The sequence below is a fragment of the Choristoneura fumiferana genome, chromosome 10 (assembly GCF_025370935.1).
Source record: "Choristoneura fumiferana chromosome 10, NRCan_CFum_1, whole genome shotgun sequence".
NCBI lineage: Eukaryota > Metazoa > Arthropoda > Insecta > Lepidoptera > Tortricidae > Choristoneura > Choristoneura fumiferana.
This window is the reverse complement of record NC_133481.1, coordinates 11,902,381-11,921,572: the sequence shown is the minus strand read 5'-3', so window position 1 is coordinate 11,921,572 and position 19,192 is coordinate 11,902,381. Positions and strand designations below refer to the sequence as shown.

General features: G+C 34.9%; 1 protein-coding gene across 1 annotated transcript in view; it reads left to right on the top strand.

Annotated features, from left to right (window-relative positions):
• The window catches only part of Tmtc2 (Transmembrane O-mannosyltransferase targeting cadherins 2), a 138,507-nt gene extending 120,442 nt beyond the window's left edge, over positions 1 to 18,065 (top strand). The window contains exons 6-11 of the mRNA XM_074093514.1: positions 4,964 to 5,049; positions 6,910 to 7,172; positions 7,768 to 7,908; positions 8,388 to 8,472; positions 9,203 to 9,381; positions 13,921 to 18,065. Coding sequence (XP_073949615.1) covers positions 4,964 to 5,049; positions 6,910 to 7,172; positions 7,768 to 7,908; positions 8,388 to 8,472; positions 9,203 to 9,381; positions 13,921 to 14,085 — 919 coding nt within the window. The 3' untranslated portion in view covers positions 14,086 to 18,065. The remainder of the gene's footprint in view (positions 1 to 4,963; positions 5,050 to 6,909; positions 7,173 to 7,767; positions 7,909 to 8,387; positions 8,473 to 9,202; positions 9,382 to 13,920) is intronic.
• Positions 18,066 to 19,192: the final 1,127 nt, after the last annotated feature.

Sequence of the window (19,192 nt, the reverse complement as noted above, 5' to 3'; positions counted from 1 at the left end):
TAATGAGAGTGGAATTAGTAACAAATTGTTAGGAGAGTATGGGCTCGGACGGGTCTCATTAGTGTTTGTGGCCGGGTAGAGCCCGCTCGTTGCTGGCTGCATTATTCATGCGGACAATATTGCACGGCGCGCTCTTCTAGGCTTAAGAGCAGGGTACATTAATTAAAACGTTTTTATGTCGCAATTTTCAACGTGTATCGCTGAATCAAGAGAGTATGTGGAATAGGGGTCCACCAAAATCATCTAACTTTTGTTCATTGTATAATCTATTGGTCATGTGGTAGTTACATGAAACGTTTTTTGTTTAGTTTTTACGAAAGCTGGGTGTTTTGATGATTTGAACAAAACTTTAAGCACGTGATCTCGAAATTCGAGTTTATTTTTTAGGTACTCAAAGATTTTTTAAACACACAGATTAATCTAAAAAACTATTTAGACTTATTGGTATTTCAGCATAGTTTTTTCGTTGCCAGCTCTTTATCTATCCTATGCAACCGCTAAGTGAAGAGCGGCAGCGGTTATTGGCGGTTGAACTGCTATTACGTAGAACTATTAACGATGCTCCTGGTCCACGTTCGTTTGTTGCAAGCATGATTGCTCTTAGTGCATTGCGCAGTGCGCTCGCATGAGCCCTGGGTTACTTTGTGACGCGTTAGGCCCTAGTACTCTGACATCCAGCACAACGGTTGTGGTAAATTATTGCTCGGGGTATGCTGAAAATGTGTCGCTTTGTACTTTTGAACGAGAATGTGAAATTGAAGCAGAGTTTGAACGGCGTGACAAACTGACAACCATTGGCAGGGTAGCAACCGGAAACTTAATTTTGGTTGTATTCCAATCAAAACCAAAATGTTCAAACTTTTATTGTGTAAGTAGGCCGCAAAGGGCATTATTACTTGGGTTTCACACTTTTAATAATTCCAGAATAACGTTGAATATTTTGTATAAATTCGCGGAATAGAGATCATGACGAGGATTAGACTTGCCCTTATTTGTTTTTATGTGTGTGTAGGGGTTAATCTCCTAAACTACTAAATCTATTTCAGATTTTTTTATACTAAGGTAATTTTGCATTTTTTAAGCTACTTTTATATCTGAAAAATTTATAGTTCATGCAAAACCCAAATAAAATTACGGGCAACGTAAATTGTAAAATAAAGCTAGATAAATATGCTGTACTTCACGTATCAATAGTACATTACTGTAGAAGACGTTCCGGCCGAGGCTTGTATAGTGCTTTTCTCAAACATGACATGAAATAAAATAAGAAAAAACAAAAAAATCAAGCTGGCGGGACGCTAGTCTGGTCGCCGGTTGCTTGCGCGCATGTCGCGCTGCTGCTGGCGGGCGGCGGTGCTGGTGTGGGCGTGCGCCCGTGTCGCAGAGCGCGCGTTGAAAACAAAGACGGTCGCATTGCCGGCAGCGGCCTGCAAAGTTGTATGAAATATCTTTGCAGGCCACTAGAGTGACCGCGAGCACGCAGCTGAGCCGCAGCGCCTGCAGCGCGATACTTCTCGGCCTATTATTTGTAACACAACGTCAATATTTCGATGGCAGCAAAGTAGATACGGACATCTACATTTTTTCAAAAATGCTTTTTTTACAAAAAATAACTTATTTCAACCATATCTATAAGTCTGTTAAAAAAATATTTCAAATTTCAAAATAATGAAGAAAATTTGGCACGTAAAAGAAAACATCTACACTAGCTTTTGAAAAAACATCGCAGTAGAAACGGACATTTGAATTTATCCGCTTTTACTTCGGAGCTTTGACAGGACGCTTGTGACGTCAATAAAGTCACATGCCACTTGTCCGTTTATACGTCATACTTTTTGCATATGTCTCAGTCTACAAATTTATTATTTCTAATTTCTATGAGGAAATTATTTGTTTTTTCTTAAAATATTTAAACAAATAGATATATTACTTAACATTGGTTTCATACACTTGTTTGTTTTTTTTTATTTAGACAGCAAATGAATTAAAATTCTTAACCTAAGTAAGTACTTAAGTTTCTATTGCTTGCAGCTTACCGCTTTTTGGAAACGACACGCCTGAACAGATTTTGACTGATGATGACGAGCAATCTGTTTTTTTCCTAATAGTTATATAAGTAGTAGGTAGAATATCGATTATACTATTCATCATCAGGCAATAGCAGTCCGGACATAGGCCCTCCCCCATAGACCGCCATTGCGCCCTGTCTTCGGCTAGACACATCCAGCTTTTACCACCAGCCTTCCGCAGATTGTCCCTCTACCTGAACGGAGGACGTCTTGGACTACGATTGCCGAGACGCGGTCTCCACTCAATATCTTCAGCGGTTGTCGGTGCTTCAACAGATATGACCCAGCCCACTGCCACTTCAAGTTGTTAATTCTATGAACTATGTCGATGACCTTAGTTCTGTGTTGGATAGTCTCGTTGCGGATTTTATTCTTCAGAAAAACTCCGAGCATACCTCGTTCCATAGCTGGCAGGGGCCGCATTTCAGCTCCGTATGTCATGACGGGTAGGACGCACTGGTTAAAAACTTTCGTTTTCAGACATTACGGTATAATTGACGAAAAACTCGACATAATTTTCCGAATGCTGCCCAGCCCAGCTGAATCCTTCTCTTGGCCTCCTTCTCAAAGTTGTGTTCTACCTAAGGCTACTGTTACATTATGCTCGTTATTAGCATGCTAATAAGCATGCTAGTACCTGCTGTACCTGTATGACACAGAAAAAGCATGCTTAATAGTAGCAAGCCGTGGTGGCCGAGTGGTTTGACCTATGGCCTCTCAAGCAGAGGATCGTGGGTTCAAACCCCGGCTCGCACCTCTGAGTTTTTCGGAATTCATGTGCGAAATTACATTTGAAATTTACCACGAGCTTTACGGTGAAGGAAAACATCGTGAGGAAACCTGTGCAGGTGAGGAAACCTGCGAAGCGATTCAATGGTGTGTGTGAAGTTCCCAATCCGCACTGGGCCCGCGTGGGAACTACAGCCCAAGCCCTCTCATTCTGAGAGTAGGCCTGTGCGCAGCAGTGGGACGTATATAGGCTGGGATTATTATTATTATAATAGTAGCACGTCCCTATGCACACATGCTAGTAAGTAGCATTTGCTGAATAGTAGCATGCTTTCGTGCTAGTAACTAGCATGTGTTGGTACCTTAACTGCAAAATCAGGCCGAGGTATGTGTACTCCGAAACAACATCAAGAAGATTTCCACTAACGATGACGGGCCTCTGATCCATGTGGCCATTGATGACAATTTTGGTATTATCCACATTAATTATAGCATTATATTATTTATACTATTATAGTACATACTGTTTTATTTACAGTTTATATTGTTTTGTTTTGGGATATATTTTGTACGTAATTTTATTACTTGTACCTACTGTTGATTTATTTAATTTATTAGTGTAAAACTATAAAAAATAACTTAGTTTTTGAGTACGTAATAACAATTATGAGTAAACAAAAATAAAACAAAAAAATATTTTTTAATTTAACACATATTTTGGGGGTTTTTAACGAAATAAATGAATTTATATGATAGACAGCGATGAGGTTGAGTGGTAGATAACTCATTTAATAATATGAATAAAATGTTAATGCAAAGTAAATAAAGACATCTACAAAATTTATCAAAAAAGGGTGAATACTCGTTGCATGTTGTTTAGATTATCTCTGAACACTGCTCTAAGTTTTACCGGAGATTCTTACCTTGCTTATTCGTTTTTTTATAACGGAAAAGGCGTTTGTTTCATTACAACGCATAAACGGATATCAGGCAGATGTCTTCCTCTACGTTTAAGCTCTTTCAAAGTAAAAAAAGACATCTACAATTTTTCATTAAAATAATGGTACAGAAATAAAATCTGTTGAACAATCACCAAAGAACATTATTTTAATGCATCATAGAAAATTTCATGGTAATCAGTCCATTAATCTCAAAGTAGTCATTATTTTTTACTAAATACGCTCTCCTGTAAAATAGCTATTTTGTAGATGTCTTCTTTTACTTTGCTGCCATCGATTTCATGTCATGTTCGAGAAAAATTAGTTTGTTCATTAGTAATATTTTATATTAACACTAACAAAATTTTGCATGCTTTGCATTAATTGGGATATGTGTATACCTATCTAGCATCAGTTAAATCTACATCTCATTAGGTATACCAATTTGTTGGAAAGTAGTTTTTAACAAGTTCAGATTGCCTAGCGGCCAACGGCGGTTCTATTTATGTGTCGTTGACCTGTAATTTATAAAAGCGGTCATATATTTACTTGTCCTTTATCCTCATCATTTTGTAATTTTCTCTTAAACGATTTTAGATATTGAAAGTGACTATCTACGATATTCGATTGAAGATTGATGGTTTCGCTTTAGGCGTGAGCTTTACTATTTCAGACAATAACTTTTGTAATAGACCGATTTTTTTTAAATAATTGGGACTGTTTTAAAATACGGACAAGAGTGCTTTTTTGGAGATTAATTAGGTGTGGAATTATTCTATTGTAGCCCTACCCACAAAAAGTAATAATTACTTACCCGTACTTGTCCATGTTTGAAATCCATTTATTTATTTAGAAATGTCAATTATGTGAGACCCGTTTCGTTGTTTTAAAAAAATATAATTAAACTATTTGCGGCCCGCGCCTTCGCCTGCAAACAATCTGTTTATAATTATGCACTAGAAACTGTGCAATTTTTTTTTGGGACAAATCCGGAATTCTATGTGTTTCTAGAATATAAACTATTTATTTTGTGTGAAAATTCATTGAGCTGTTTTTACGTGAAAGATTACTAACAAATTTTAATATCCAATCATCCAAACTTTCGCATTTATTTTATTAATATGATAGTTAATATATCAATAACAAACTCATTCTGAATTACATATTTACTACACGAATGGTTTTGTTTAAAATTATTAGTAATTAAATTGTACATTTTTGTTACAGAGGTATAATTCTACAGAACCAGAGGCGATACGGGGAAGCCATAAAAAGTTTTGAAAAGGCAATTAACTTTCGACCGTCTATGGCTTGTAAGTATAATTAATGTTCCTACACATTTAATTATATAGGACTGCTTACCTAGATGCCAGGTAAGCAGACGTACTTTAGCGTAACCATGAGTTATTTTAATTAAAAAAAAACCGAATGATTGTCTCTACTTAGATGGCGCTCTTAGGAATTTCAATGAGTGTTTCTTATTATGTAATTTTATGCATACATGACATATGCAGCCTTCGAGCAGCAGCAGTTTAACCACCTAGGGGTAGAATAAAATTAGGTGTTTAAAAAAAGTAAAAGTAATTTAAATTTGAATCTCGCTGTGAAGCAGGTTTAGGTTAGGTTAACTCGTAGGTTAAAGTTAGGTACGAACCTATATAGTGTTAGAATGAGAGTTACGAAACTGCTGAAGCAAACTTCGTTCTTTTTACTAAAATGTGTAATGGATTTAGCGTGTTAAAACTCGGGGAGTTTTTAATACCCTAGACTTTCAGTTGTTTGTTACGCTTGGTTGTGCCTGTGTCGTCCGTCGTATTTATTATTAAACCAATTTCGGAATGGACGGAAGTGAATATTAGCTACAAATTCAGAAATTCCATTGAACTACGGTCGTACTTCTTGATTGATCATTCGTGAACCTTATGACGATGTGAAAAGGTGCATTGGTAGTCAGCAAAGAGTGTTGGCCATTGTATAAGTATGCATAGGGCGATAAGTGGCGTTAAATTGAATGAGTGCTACAAAAATACATCGACATTCGTGTGAGTAGAGAGAAATAGTAAAACGAGCGCTTTTGTTTTTCCAAGTTGGGACATATACTTAGAAGCTGGAATTACTAAATTTAAGCTATTCGCGTTCAAACTACCTAAGAGCTTATGAAAGGGGTGTGCTCTATATTTGAGCTTTAGCATGGCATTGCAAACTTAGTTCAGTTCATTAGCTCTTTATGGGATAAGCTCATGATGCAATTAGATTGTGCCTGGAAGCAAGCTAGATAGGCTTCAGGGGTTCTAAAAGTTCTGAACAATATAGTCTTCTGCAAGTTAAGGTTAGGCGATGCTTGTCTACGTTATTTGTGGTCTGTAGAAGACTAATCTAAAATCCTGGAAACTCTTGAGATATTTAGAAAGAAAGAAAGGTTTATTTTGGCTCCATAAGTACCACCTAAAACGAAGACTAAAAGTTATATAGTTAGTTATATACTCGTAATAATTATCAGCCGTTCTTTTCAATAATGCTTAAAAAGTTTCGATGAGTTGCAAGCCTAGAAAGGTCAAAATACAATAGGTACAGTCAAGAGCATATAATAAAATATACGTACGTTACCAAGTCGTCTTATATCTATACGCCATTATACCACTAACCATAAGTATTTAATGAAATAAATCTGGATAAATGACATGTCTTAAATCGAGTTTAGCTTGACATGTTCAAAGTGCTCATGTTCAAGTCACTAACCATAAGGTCGATATGTACATATGACGCTAGGTTGTATAGATATTCCCCTTATTCTTTGTAGTACCACCAACTGCCTTCGAAAATCAGGTGCCAGTTTTACCGGCCGCCTTACGTATTTCTAGTTATTGTGTTGTGTAAACCATAAAACAGTTTGACATGTTGTTCATACAGAATGGCTAGAATTTTCATCACTTTTATACACTACTAGCCTTTACCCGCGACTCCGTCCACGTAGAAGTTGTATATCGCTATCCCGCGAGAACTATGCAATTTTCCGTATTAAAAACTATCCTATGTCCTTCTCTGGGACTCAAACTATCTGTATAGGTACCAAATTTCATCTAAGTCGGATCAATGGTTTAGACGAACACACAAACAGATTTAGAAAGTTTTGCATTTAAAATATTGAGTGGGATTAATATTTATTCATACAGTGGCGTATGTGAACCTCGGTGCGTCTTTAATGGCGGACGGGCGCCTCGCCGAAGCCGCAAGTGCGCTGCGGGCCGGCGCCCGCGCAGAAGGCGTGCGCGTTCGCGATCGACGCGAGCATGATGCGGCGCGGGTCTCTGCGCTTGTGCAGTTGGCGGCCCTGCATTCGAAGCGCGGCCATTGGCACAAAGCGCTGTCAGCGTACAAAGAGGCGCTGCAGATACTACCTGACAGTGGGGTGCCTGTTGTCGGATGGACTAGACACGTAAGTTGGCTGCTCGAAACTACACTGCGACAAAATGAAGAAACAACCTGTAATAAAACCTGCGAAAATTGGGCAATTTCCTGATTAAAAAAAAAACTATTTAGTCCGTTATTTAAATTATCTGAATATGGTGAACACGTATTTTTTCATTTGTCAATCAAACTAAAAAATTACAAAGAAAAGTGCGTGATGACGGGATAGGGAGCCCGTCATCACGCTGTGCTAAAAAGCGTCACGATGGCGTGACGTCACGCAGAACTTTAACTTTGTTCAATTGACGAAAGAAAAAAAACTTGTCAAATATTTTCTTATAATCTTACTGACGGACTATTTTTTTTATAGGGCGAATAGCTTTTTTTTGGGGACATTTTTTTAAACTATCGGAATCGATTGTGCTCTTGATTCTGAGTAGGAAAAACCATATTTTTCCAAAATTGAAAAAAAAGAAAGGGTACACCGTTACACGAAAACGCCCAGTTATAAAATGACGTGGTAAATCTCTCGAACATTGTCCTTAGATTAGATACGGAACTTTTAAGACTGATTCTGACTCGCGCTTAAATTGTTTTTTTAATCGATCGTCTTTTGTCCTTAGAACGTTTTGTCAATGGTCGGCGAGGTTCACATGCAACTGCAGCAGTGGCCGCTGGCGGAACAAACTCTGCTGTATGCGCACGCGGCGTCCCCGCATCACGTCGGCACGCACGTCGCAATGGCGAGGATACTGGCCAGAAATGTGAGTGCATTTGAAAAAGACTACGAAAAGTGTGATGCCGGGTGTTCGAAATGTCTACAATCTTTGTGACTGAAGTTGTGAGATTTTATCCCGATCCCGTGGAAATATCGGGATAAAAAGTAGCTTATGCGATATTTTAAACGTCCATGAAATGTCCAAAAACTCTAATGGGAATTCCCAAAAAATGGATCGTGGATTTCATTGAAATTTCGTAAAAAAAACAGCCATATTTCATTCTCTAAATCTAGCGGTTGAGATTTTGGCGTTTTATCCCGGTCACGTAGGAATATCGGGTTAAAAAGTACCCAGGCAATGTGCAGACATATTGTCATCTATGTGCTAGACAGCTATCTATCTACATACTAAATTCCATCGAGATCCGTCCATCCGTTTTCGCTAGAAAAGGTAATGAACACAAAGTTTCGCATATTTGTAATGTTAAGGCAACCTGCCTCTGATTAATACTAATTTGTTTACAGGCAACAAGAAGTATGGAGGCCGAAATGTGGTTCAACAAAGCGTTGCTCTTAGCGCCGAATGATCCTACAATAAGAGAACAATTCGGTAATATATTTTTTTTGTTACATAGTTCAATTTAATTTCATAAAAAAAGGCTGAATCCTCGCAAAAAAAATGCTAAACGTGGCTCTGAAGCGGTAACGTTTCGTGTGCTCTGCCTCCCCCATTTGGGAATACAGGCGTGATGTTTGTGTGTGTGTTTGTGAATCCTCGCAATTAGGTAGAGCTGTAATACCCGTGTGGTGTCGGGTTATAATTACACCTCTCCATTTCTTCCGTGGATGTCGTAAGAGGCGACTGAGGATATGTTAAGGTATACCGTAGGCGACAGGCTAGCAACCTGTCACTATTGCACCGTTTTCGTCAAACTTAAAACCTAAAATTGGTAAAAGTGCCTCCGAAGCGGTAACGTTTCGTGTGCTCTGCCTAACCCATTTGATAATACAGGCGTGATATTTGTGTGTGTGTGTGTGTGTGTGTGTGTGTGTGTGTGTGTGTGTGTGTAGAGTAGACGCTTTCAACCTTAATTGATAGCATAACTAGTACACTAGTACCTACTCGAAAAAGTATCCTTTCATTTCGCCAAAAATTTTTGTAAAATTGATTCCTTTCACAAAATCCAGGTGCATTTTATTCTGAAACTGTGAACAATTCAGGATTTATTTCAAAACCATTGTGTATACGTATTCCAATAATAACATTTATAAAAAAAAATATTGGTTAGACATTAGTGAACGACATAAAAGCCACGGGTAATTAATATTTCCTTGTACAGGTATGTTTCTAAGATCGCACCGGCGCGTGCGCGAGGCGGCGGAGCAGCTGGTGGCGGCGGCGCGGCTGGCGCCGACGGAAGGCGCGCGCGCCGCGGCGGCTGCGCGGGCGCTGCGGGACGCGCGACGCTGCCGCTCCGCCGAAAGGTGGTACGCGAAAGCTGTACAGTTAAAACCTGAGGTAAGACAATCCATAAATAAAAATACAATGGGACAAGTGACACCATAACCTAGTCCCAAACTAAGCAAAGCTTGTGCTTCACTATAGGCCTTATAAATTGGCTCAGAGTTGCTCAGCGAGCTATGGAGAGAGCTATACTTGGAGTTTCTCTACGGGATCGAATCAAAAATGAGGATTATATTGTTATATACATAGGGTGGAGCGATTTTTTTCTTTTGAATTTTGAATGCTGCATAGTGCTAAAAAGTTGCGATTTGTTCAAAGGTTTATGAGAAAAATAAAAATAAAAATATTCAAACCTACTTTGAGCCCTCTACTGTCATTTAAAGATTGAAAAAAAAAACTGTTATGTTAAATTCCGTAAAATATCGTATTTTCACCTAAAATTATGTTGTCTGTCATCTTATTCAAAACATACCTTAGTTTAAGTAAAACGCCTTTGTAACGCAATAAATGTACCAAAATTATAAATTAAATAGATTGCCAAAACTACCAACACGAAATTGTATGTATTTATACAATTTTTGATTGAAGCTGATGTCCCGTCACTTTTCAGCATATAAAATATATTTATTTATTTTTATGTCAAATTACGAAGTTTTATACAAGAATCAAAATCTTCGAGGTAAATAATATAAACATATTTATGTAAGAAACTAGTCCATATGCAAGTTGTTAGAGGTATTTGAGACTGATTAATCAACTCTTTTTTTCTCCATACATAGACGCTCCACCCTAATACGTATATAAATATAGTCCTCCACATCGGTTTCGATGACGGCGACCCTGACTAAATATATCCATTGTATAACATTTTGCAAAAAAAATATAATAACAAAGAAAAAGCTTATTTTCTAGCGTGCGCTCTAATATGGCTCGCTAGACGTTTTTTTTTTTTTTTTTTATTTGACTGGATGGCAAACGAGCAAGTGGGTCTCTTGATGGTAAGAGATCACCACCGCCCATAAACATCTGCAACACCAGGGGTATTGCAGGTGCGTTGCCAACCTAGAGGCCTAAGATGGGATACTTCAAGTGCCAGTTATTTCACCGGCTGTCTTACTCTCCACGCCGAAACACAACAGTGCAAGCACTGCTGCTTCACGGCAGGATTAGCGAGCAAGATGGTGGTAGAAATCCGGGTGGATCTTGCACAAGGTCCTACCACCGAACTTAGTCTTGAAAACTCTATCGCAGGGTGCACAATATGAGGATTATACGTAGAAGAATAAGGGACACCGATATAGCCAAGTGAATTAGCTCGTTAAAGCGGCAATTGGCAGGCCATACAGCACGGAGAACAGATGGCCGTTGGGGCCGAAACGTTCTCGAGTGGAGACCACGGACCGGCAAGCACAGCGTAGGACGTCCACCAACGAGAGAGAGAGTCGCGGGTTCACGGTGGATGCAAGCCGCTTCCAACCGAGGCAACTGGAGGTCTATGGGGAAACCTGCATATGTCCAACAGTGAACGTCCTACGTCTTATATGATGATGATGATGATGATGTGTTTTAATTAACACAATATTGATGATTAAGATAAGCTTGCGCAGACTAGACGCCGTATTGTCATCATCTCTTTCTATCCTCATCTTAAATTATACCGTGTGACAGAAAATACTTAGTGGTGAAAACCATTGGTATTCCAAATGTATTGGACAATAAGGCCTCTGGGTTAACTTCATACCTACCTAACCCCGAGTTAACTGTTAACCCAGGGTTAAGTAATCCAAAACCGCATGGTATTGTCATCGCTAACCTAGGGTTAACGATTTAATTTCTTAAGTGCAAGCGGCCTTAAAAGCATAGAGCTTTTCATGTCAACGATTTTCAGTCTGCCGAATGTTATGTACTAAATGCACCCAAAGGCGGTTTAGATTTAACTTGCAATAAAACTTAAACCGATAAAATATGAATCGCTGAGATCACAATCTACGAGTCAACACATCTCTTCCTGATCGTAACAAAAATAAAACATCTTTTTAGAAAGTTAATAAAGATTTATTAGAAAAGCTTCGCTAATGTTAAACCTGACTAATATAACATTAATATTTATTATTTTGCTAAGGAATAGATAGGAATAGAATAAGGAACTATAAACCTACTTATAATTAAAATAACACAATTGTTCATCATCTCAAGCCTAGATCACATCTGGGCTCAGCCCTCCTTTAAAATGAGTTTTTTTTATTTTGTTTTAAAAGGTATTATATATTAAAAGTTTTCATTGTTTATGCTACATGTAGGTACAAGCTTTTTGTGATGCGAGTAACAACTTTTTTTGTTGTTTGTACTTGTATTTTCATCTAACCTACATATTTAAATATTGTACCTATCATATCAAATTTAAAAACAATTCGACTACTGGAAGTTAATGAAATTAAAAACTCTCATTGTTTAAGACAGCTCCGATAAAATCATACGTATCTTAACAAAAAATAATCTCCAACGTCGATACGAGTATCTGCCCTGTTTCATTTTGCCTGGCATAAGCACAAATACACCATGTACAATAGAGAACGCAGTGTTTGCATATTTTCACTGTAAATGGAATACGTTGTTGTGCAGCTACGGCACACAGTTTTAGACATCGCATGGCATTCCGGGCCCGCTTGCGACCTTTATTGCATTAGAGGATTAGTACGGGAACTGGAGAATACCAGCCGAGCGATAAATTAATCGTTACGGCCAGTTTGTTGGATTCAAAACGACAAGAGGCTGTAAAGAACGGATACAAGTGGTACTAAAAGTTTTCATATAAAAATCTAGATCACTAATCGGCGTGGAGGGCGACATGCATGACACGATGACAGCCCTAAAATGGACAGGAAATGAGGTATTCTATCTTAGCCTTTTGATTTGGAAACATATTAGCACGCACGTCAAAATGTATGATATGAAGAAAATTAAATTATACAAACAATGTCAACGAACATTAAAATAAACAAAATAAATATAAATAATATTTGTTCTGGATAGTCTTGGATAGAATTTAATAATTCAGCGTATCTGAGAAATTTATACTCCGATTAATTTAAGGTTTGAACTAAAGGTCAAATTGTAACACACGTTTCGAGGTATTTCGAACACAAATGGACTAAAAATACACATATTATTAGCGGTATTTATTGTTTTAATATAAAAGCGCAGAAAACCTGTGCAAATTTTACCGTTAAGTTTCAAATGTTAAAATAAATGGAGGATAATCAATTTCCAATTTTTACTCCAAAGTCGTTGAAATAAAAATATGAAGTTAAAACCATTACCTGTAAAAAAACGTAGTGCAGATACGTAATATTTACCTTTCTTCGGAAAACAGTTCATTTCTGTGGGGGACGCAGTTCTAACCTAACCTAACCTACTTTTCTGATAGCAGTTCGTTTCTGTGGGGGATGCAGTTCTAACCTAACCTAACCTACTTTTCTGGTGTCATTTTGAACAATCATTTTTTTGGAAAAAGAAAAACGTTAGCTTAATAAACGTTTGTCATAATAAAACTTGACAATGTAAAATTGTGCCAAATGATAATTTGACCAAATGACGAAAATGCGAAATGTAAAAATATGCTAAAGATTCGTTTGGGAAATAAAACTACTGCGATTAGTTTTTTGGAAGTGAAAGCGTTAAACAATAGCAGCTAGTTTGTTTGCACTGCATTGCACATACTAAAAAAGTCTAATTTATCTAGTAGTAGGTAATCGGCATGCGTATTGCCTATAACGATTATTTAAGTGTAGCAACAAATCATTGCAATTTACCAAGGATGCGATACGGTAATTTAAGTGTAATTAATTGCTCAAAAGATTTTTAAGTACTAAGTAAATTAAGTCACAAATTAATTAGGAACGAATAAACAGTAAAAATAATAAATCTTCTCTATAAATAAAAATGAATCGTAAAATGTGTTGCTAAGTGCAAAACTCGGGACCGGCTGAACTGATTTCGCTAATTCTATTTTTGTTGTGTTCGTTATTGTCAGGAGAAGGTTTTTATGGAAGGTAATATAGAAAAATCAACGGGGGCGAAGCCGCGGGTAACAGCTAGTAAGAAATAAAATTTCCATTAATCGAGATAATAAGTAATTTAAAAAAATCTTGGTTTTGAGGCACAACGAAATAAACAGAAAATTGATGTTGTATGTAGATGAAACTTATAGGTCTTCGTCTTTTTTTATTTTTTTAATAAATGTACAATTTAAATACTTGATTGTAACATAGTAAATTTTTTTCTTCTTTTTTCTGTAAAATAAAGTGTTTAGGTACTTAAATAATTTGTCAATTTTCAATTAATATTGTTTTGGCATGTTATGTAACCAATTTAGCAGATTTTTACTACAGTTAAGTTTTTATTTTTATGAATTGACTCGAAATAACCAAAAGTGTTAATTAAAATATTTTATAGTGAAACATATAAATAAAATTAGGTCTTTATTGAATTTTTTATTAGCAAAAACATATTCTTGCGAGAATTCGTAGAACGTTGCACAAGAAATGTTAAAGCTTAATTAAAACCAGGACTGAACAGTGTCATTGTCCACAGGATGCGGAGTTCCATTCCAATTTCGGTGCCATATTACATTTAAACGGAAAATACGCTGCTGCGGCCACCGCGTACCGGCGAGCTCTACAACTTCAACCAAACGACGAAATCACCATCACAAACCTCAAGAGAGTAAGAACCCTCATGAACCAACCCACAAAGTAAAATGTAGGTAAAACATCAGATAGTTTAGAGTATGTCAATTGCCAAATATACATCGATAGAGTTACATATTGATTTAAACTCATTGTATTTATTACGACTTTAGAAATATGTTCTTCAGTAACGTGACACATTCACTTTGTAAATGAAATAGTTTTCACATTACAAGTAGTTAGGAGTACGAATTAAAATACAAGTATTTCTTAATTTAATTATAGGACTGTATGGAATTTTTGTGAATTGATTAATTGTGCGATTGTCAATAAATTATTTCACTTTACCTCAACGAAAACATTAATGGAACGGCGAGCGGTTAGTTTTTTCGACTTTTCATGAATACTCACAAAGTACGTCGTTTCAAATATTTACATTAGCAAATTTAATTGAAATACCTACTTATTATATTTAATATTTTTATATTATGGTTATGTTCTATTACAATTTTATTTAGGTACTTATATATTTATAGATAACAAAGCTAAGCTTCGAAACCTAAATTACATAGACACGGATAATCATAAAACTAGGTACCAAAACGTACCATACAATCTATTCTTTACTCTGACAACAAAAAAAAAATAGAAAGAAAAAGATGGTATACTACTTTTGCTTTTAAGTTAAACAAGTTTTGTTTAGTGCTGTTCAAGAGTTAAAGACAGAAAGAGGAACAAACTCATATTTAATTTATAAAGTGGTCCGTGCTTAACTTATTTTTATAAATAATGTATAACATAAGTAGTCCAATTAAGCCAGCGAGACCTTGACAATTAATTTACTAGTCCATGAAACTTTAAAGTTTGTTTTTATGTTTCAAGGAAAACTAAATTATTGTTAATGTTTCTACTAAAAAATTGCGTTGACAATGGCAGAGTGTAACTCTTTGATGTTTCTGTAAACTTATAATTAAACCACGAATCTCAATCGAAAGGTCTACATTACAACGTAAAATGAATAGGTAGTTACAAAATGTAAATACATTTTAATATTATAACATTTTTATACATATGTGCATAATAATGAACCTATCAATGTTGATACTTCCTATACCTGATTTAAGCAACACTATTATTGCGTCTTAGAAGTCGTTATGGTTATTGTTTAGCGTCTTCCATCTGATTTAAAGAAGGTATTTCTTGTAACCTGTATATAAACATTAAATTAAATTCTACAAATGCCATTAAAGTGTAATCATTTGTAAAATTATAATAAATTTCGATTGTTATCGTTTTCTGTTCGTTGAAATTATTATTGTTAAAATGTTGGCGTCAATTATACTGTTCTTTATTTATTCGAATACGTTCTTCGTCCAAGCGTTAACATGAAGCCATTAGGCTTTACCGTCAAACACTGTTTGATAATTATTTTAATGATGTATTTTCAATAGAGATGTTCGTAAAGTAAAATACCGAAGGTATGTCAAAAATTTGGTTTAGCGGCATATGTTGTGGAGTCCATACATATCTATTTCCTGTGTTTGTATATACGTAAGTCTGTTTTATGTTATGTTAAAATGTATAAAAATAGGTGTAAATTATTCCAATTATTGTACATAATTTTAATATTTAATTGAATATAATGCTTCTTTTATTGAAAAATATTACTGAAGTTGTATTGTTTTTGTTTACACCTGTGACAATAAAAATATATTACGCTTTGTAGGAATAGATAAAATGCCAAAAGTTATAATTTGTTTCAAACATTTTGGTCCAATACAAATCTGTATAAAATATGTAATATTGATTGAGTGCGGGCAGTTTTATTTTATTTAAAGCAAAATAAACGTTAGCGCTGCTAACTAGTTCCAAGAATAATAATTGAATTTATAAAACTACAGAAATTAATTAAAAACAAAAAATAATGACTACTTTAAATAGATAATTGCCGCCACTTTGCCATTTAACTACTCGCAAGTTTTAAGAGCACGCCATAGAAGCCAAGAAATGTAGTAGGTATATAATAAATAAAACTGACACCTACAATTTGTTAAAGTAACTCAATTGTTACAAGTAGCTACAAGTCAGTCACAAAAAAGACAGTTGACATAAGTAAATTGAAAGACATTGAAATAATTATTAAAATCAGAGATTTGTAAATGTTTTTCTCTTCTATTCATTCATTTTTCGAAGTATCTAAACATATTTATTATTGTTCGAGTAGATACCAATGTTTCACGTGTTAGGTTGTTCTTTGACTCGAAAGTTTTTATATGTGTACGTATATTGAATGATAGTACAAATACCCATCAAAAAGCTTGTAAGTATTAAAAAAAATGTTTAAATCAAGAAGTTATCGGAATAATCATTATACTTTGGTGACTAGATCTATGCTGCCCCACAAATTAATGCTTGGATAAATCAGAAGTCATTTAAATTTTCAATTACAACGACATTAATAACTTATTGGAATAGTATTTTTTATAAAGATCAAGCGTGGTGCTCTAAAGATCTCGTATTAAAATACATTTATTTGTCAGTTGCGATAAGTTATCTAAAAAAACAAAAACAACACTGCTTTGAAATCTTGCACTCCACCAAAATAGTAAATATTATTGAAACGTGAATAATCTACGGTTCAATTGTAAAAAAATACAACTGTTTTATTCATCTACTTGAGTTATTCATGTTTAAACAAAACAAAAAAGTTTATCTTTGACGTCAAATGTAGACATTTTTAAGCTACAATTTAAACATTAAAATCTTTATAATAAAGATTCGTCTGATGGACTTTTATAACAATAAGAGGGCTTTCAACTATCGACTTGATTCAAATTAAATACATTTTTATAAACAGGTTATGCAAAATATCTGAAGTACATTCGACTAGAAACAAATTAAGAAAGTATTTTTTTTGCTAAATAATTATATCATCAACGAAAAACCATTGTGGCAAGACGTAACTTAAACGGAACCCAGCAGATGGTCGTATGCTCGTAAAAGATAACGAAGCGCTAAAGCCGTTAAGTATAATTTAATTTTACATCGTACCAGATGATCTGAGGAACTTTTCGAAACGGAAAACGAGGATTAGAAAGTGCTTTCATTATTTTCGACACCGAAATAACCCACCTTACTCTAAGTACCGATAAACGGAGATGAAAGTTGACTGCACTGTGTATACGTACATACACAATGTGCGATAATATCGGCAATGTAGGTACTCGTGACATGTACAAGAGTTAAAAGTATAATGTCATCCACAACGATTTAATTCTTTTTTTTTGTTCAAGGTTTTTTTTACTCTGAAAAAGGTGATAAACATGTTCAACGAAATTGTTGCTGTATCTTTGAAAATACCAAGCAACACATTACAATTTCTAAAATTTAAAATTATGGCTTGTAATTCTGATTTGTAAAAATGATTAAATTATGTATGAGTGCATACGAATGTCACAAAGTTTTGAAAATAGATTATTCGATGAAAAGTACCAAAACATGAACAGAGATATACTATTAAAACTACAATAACTGAGCAGTCTACAAGTACATAGCTTCAGACTGAAAACGCCAGTATGGATTTGAAAATGTATATCAGCCGTCACAGACATACTACATTAGATTCTTTAGATGAAACAGATTAGTGACGAGTTTCTTTTCAAAACCTTTAGAGTAGTTAAGTTATATTTAAGCAATGTATTTGTATCGAGTATTTCTGCTTTTTATGAATTGTGTACTAAATTTACTTCAAATTTCAAAGCTAAATCATATTTTCATATCATTGTTAGATAATATATTATATATACGTCGAATTTATTGTATTAAACACATTCTTAATTCGTGGATTAATATACCTTGTTTGACATAACATCTAAATTTATTGTACCTTATGGTAGGTATAAGTACCTATGATATAAAGTTATTGAGGAATTGTAATGTAATCAATATTGTTTTTATTAACTAGTATTTATGGCGTTATGCAAGTAAAACTGCAAATTCCCAAAGTGATAATATGTTGATAATTTTGTAAATAAAAGCTTCAATATTTTATTCGTTGTTTTTATTCTTCACTCATAAACAGTACAATACAATACAATGTCAATTTATTGTACACTAGAAATAGTAAGCGACTGTAATTAATAATTAAAATTCCTTTAAACATTAATGAAAAAATACATGCAGCAAAATTAAAAGGCAGTGTAAGTCCATTTTGAAATTTCGCTTGTAGAAAAGAAAACAGGTTTTTATCCCTTCCAGCTTACTAAACTTTTCTACTCTACTGGTTTTGGGAAACTAATACGACATATCATTTCACTTCTTTTAAAACTATATCAGTTCTACAGAAGCTATCATATCGTTAGCGGTATTTTCTTTTACGAGACATCTCATTATAGCTAAAAAAAAATATGAAAATGGTTATGGGTATATTTTTCAAAAGAAATGTTAGTTCATTATTATCGAATAAATGTTTAAAGATACGTATTAGTTAGTATCTTTTCACATTTACCATGTTTAGTTGTAAATTGAACCATACAAAAGGTGCCGTCATTTTTATGGCGGAGTCTTATTTATGGGGGAGTCCTGTGTCCAACAGTGGACGTCTTTGGGCTGATAAGAGGATGATGATGATTATTATCAAAATAATCGAAATCGGAAAGAGCCCAAATGTCAATTTTCCACGACTGTAAAATATATCTAAATTGTATCAAATTGTTTCAATACATTTATCAAATCATAATAATATAACTTTCAATTTATTTATATTTACAAAAGTATGCAGTTAATGAGCTATATACGTGAGGAAGTCAAGCATATAGGTATTTTACATAAAGTCACGTATGCTCAATAGCAGTAAAAACTATATAAATGACAAAACCGAAAGCTTTGTCAAATATTAAGCAGTTTTTAATCCATACTAATCCATACTAATATTATAAATGCGGAAATGTGTGTGTTTGTGTGTATGTTTGACGGTATTTCACGTCAAACGGAGCAACGGATCAACGTGATTTTTGGCATAGAGATAGTTTATGGGCCAGAGAGTGACATAGGCTACTTTTTATCCCGGAAAAATGCACAGTTTGGGAACGGGAAGGGAACAGCGCGCGATAACCAAATTCCACGCGGACGAAGCCGCGGCCAAAAGTTAGTTTAATATAACTCAAATGAAATTTCAA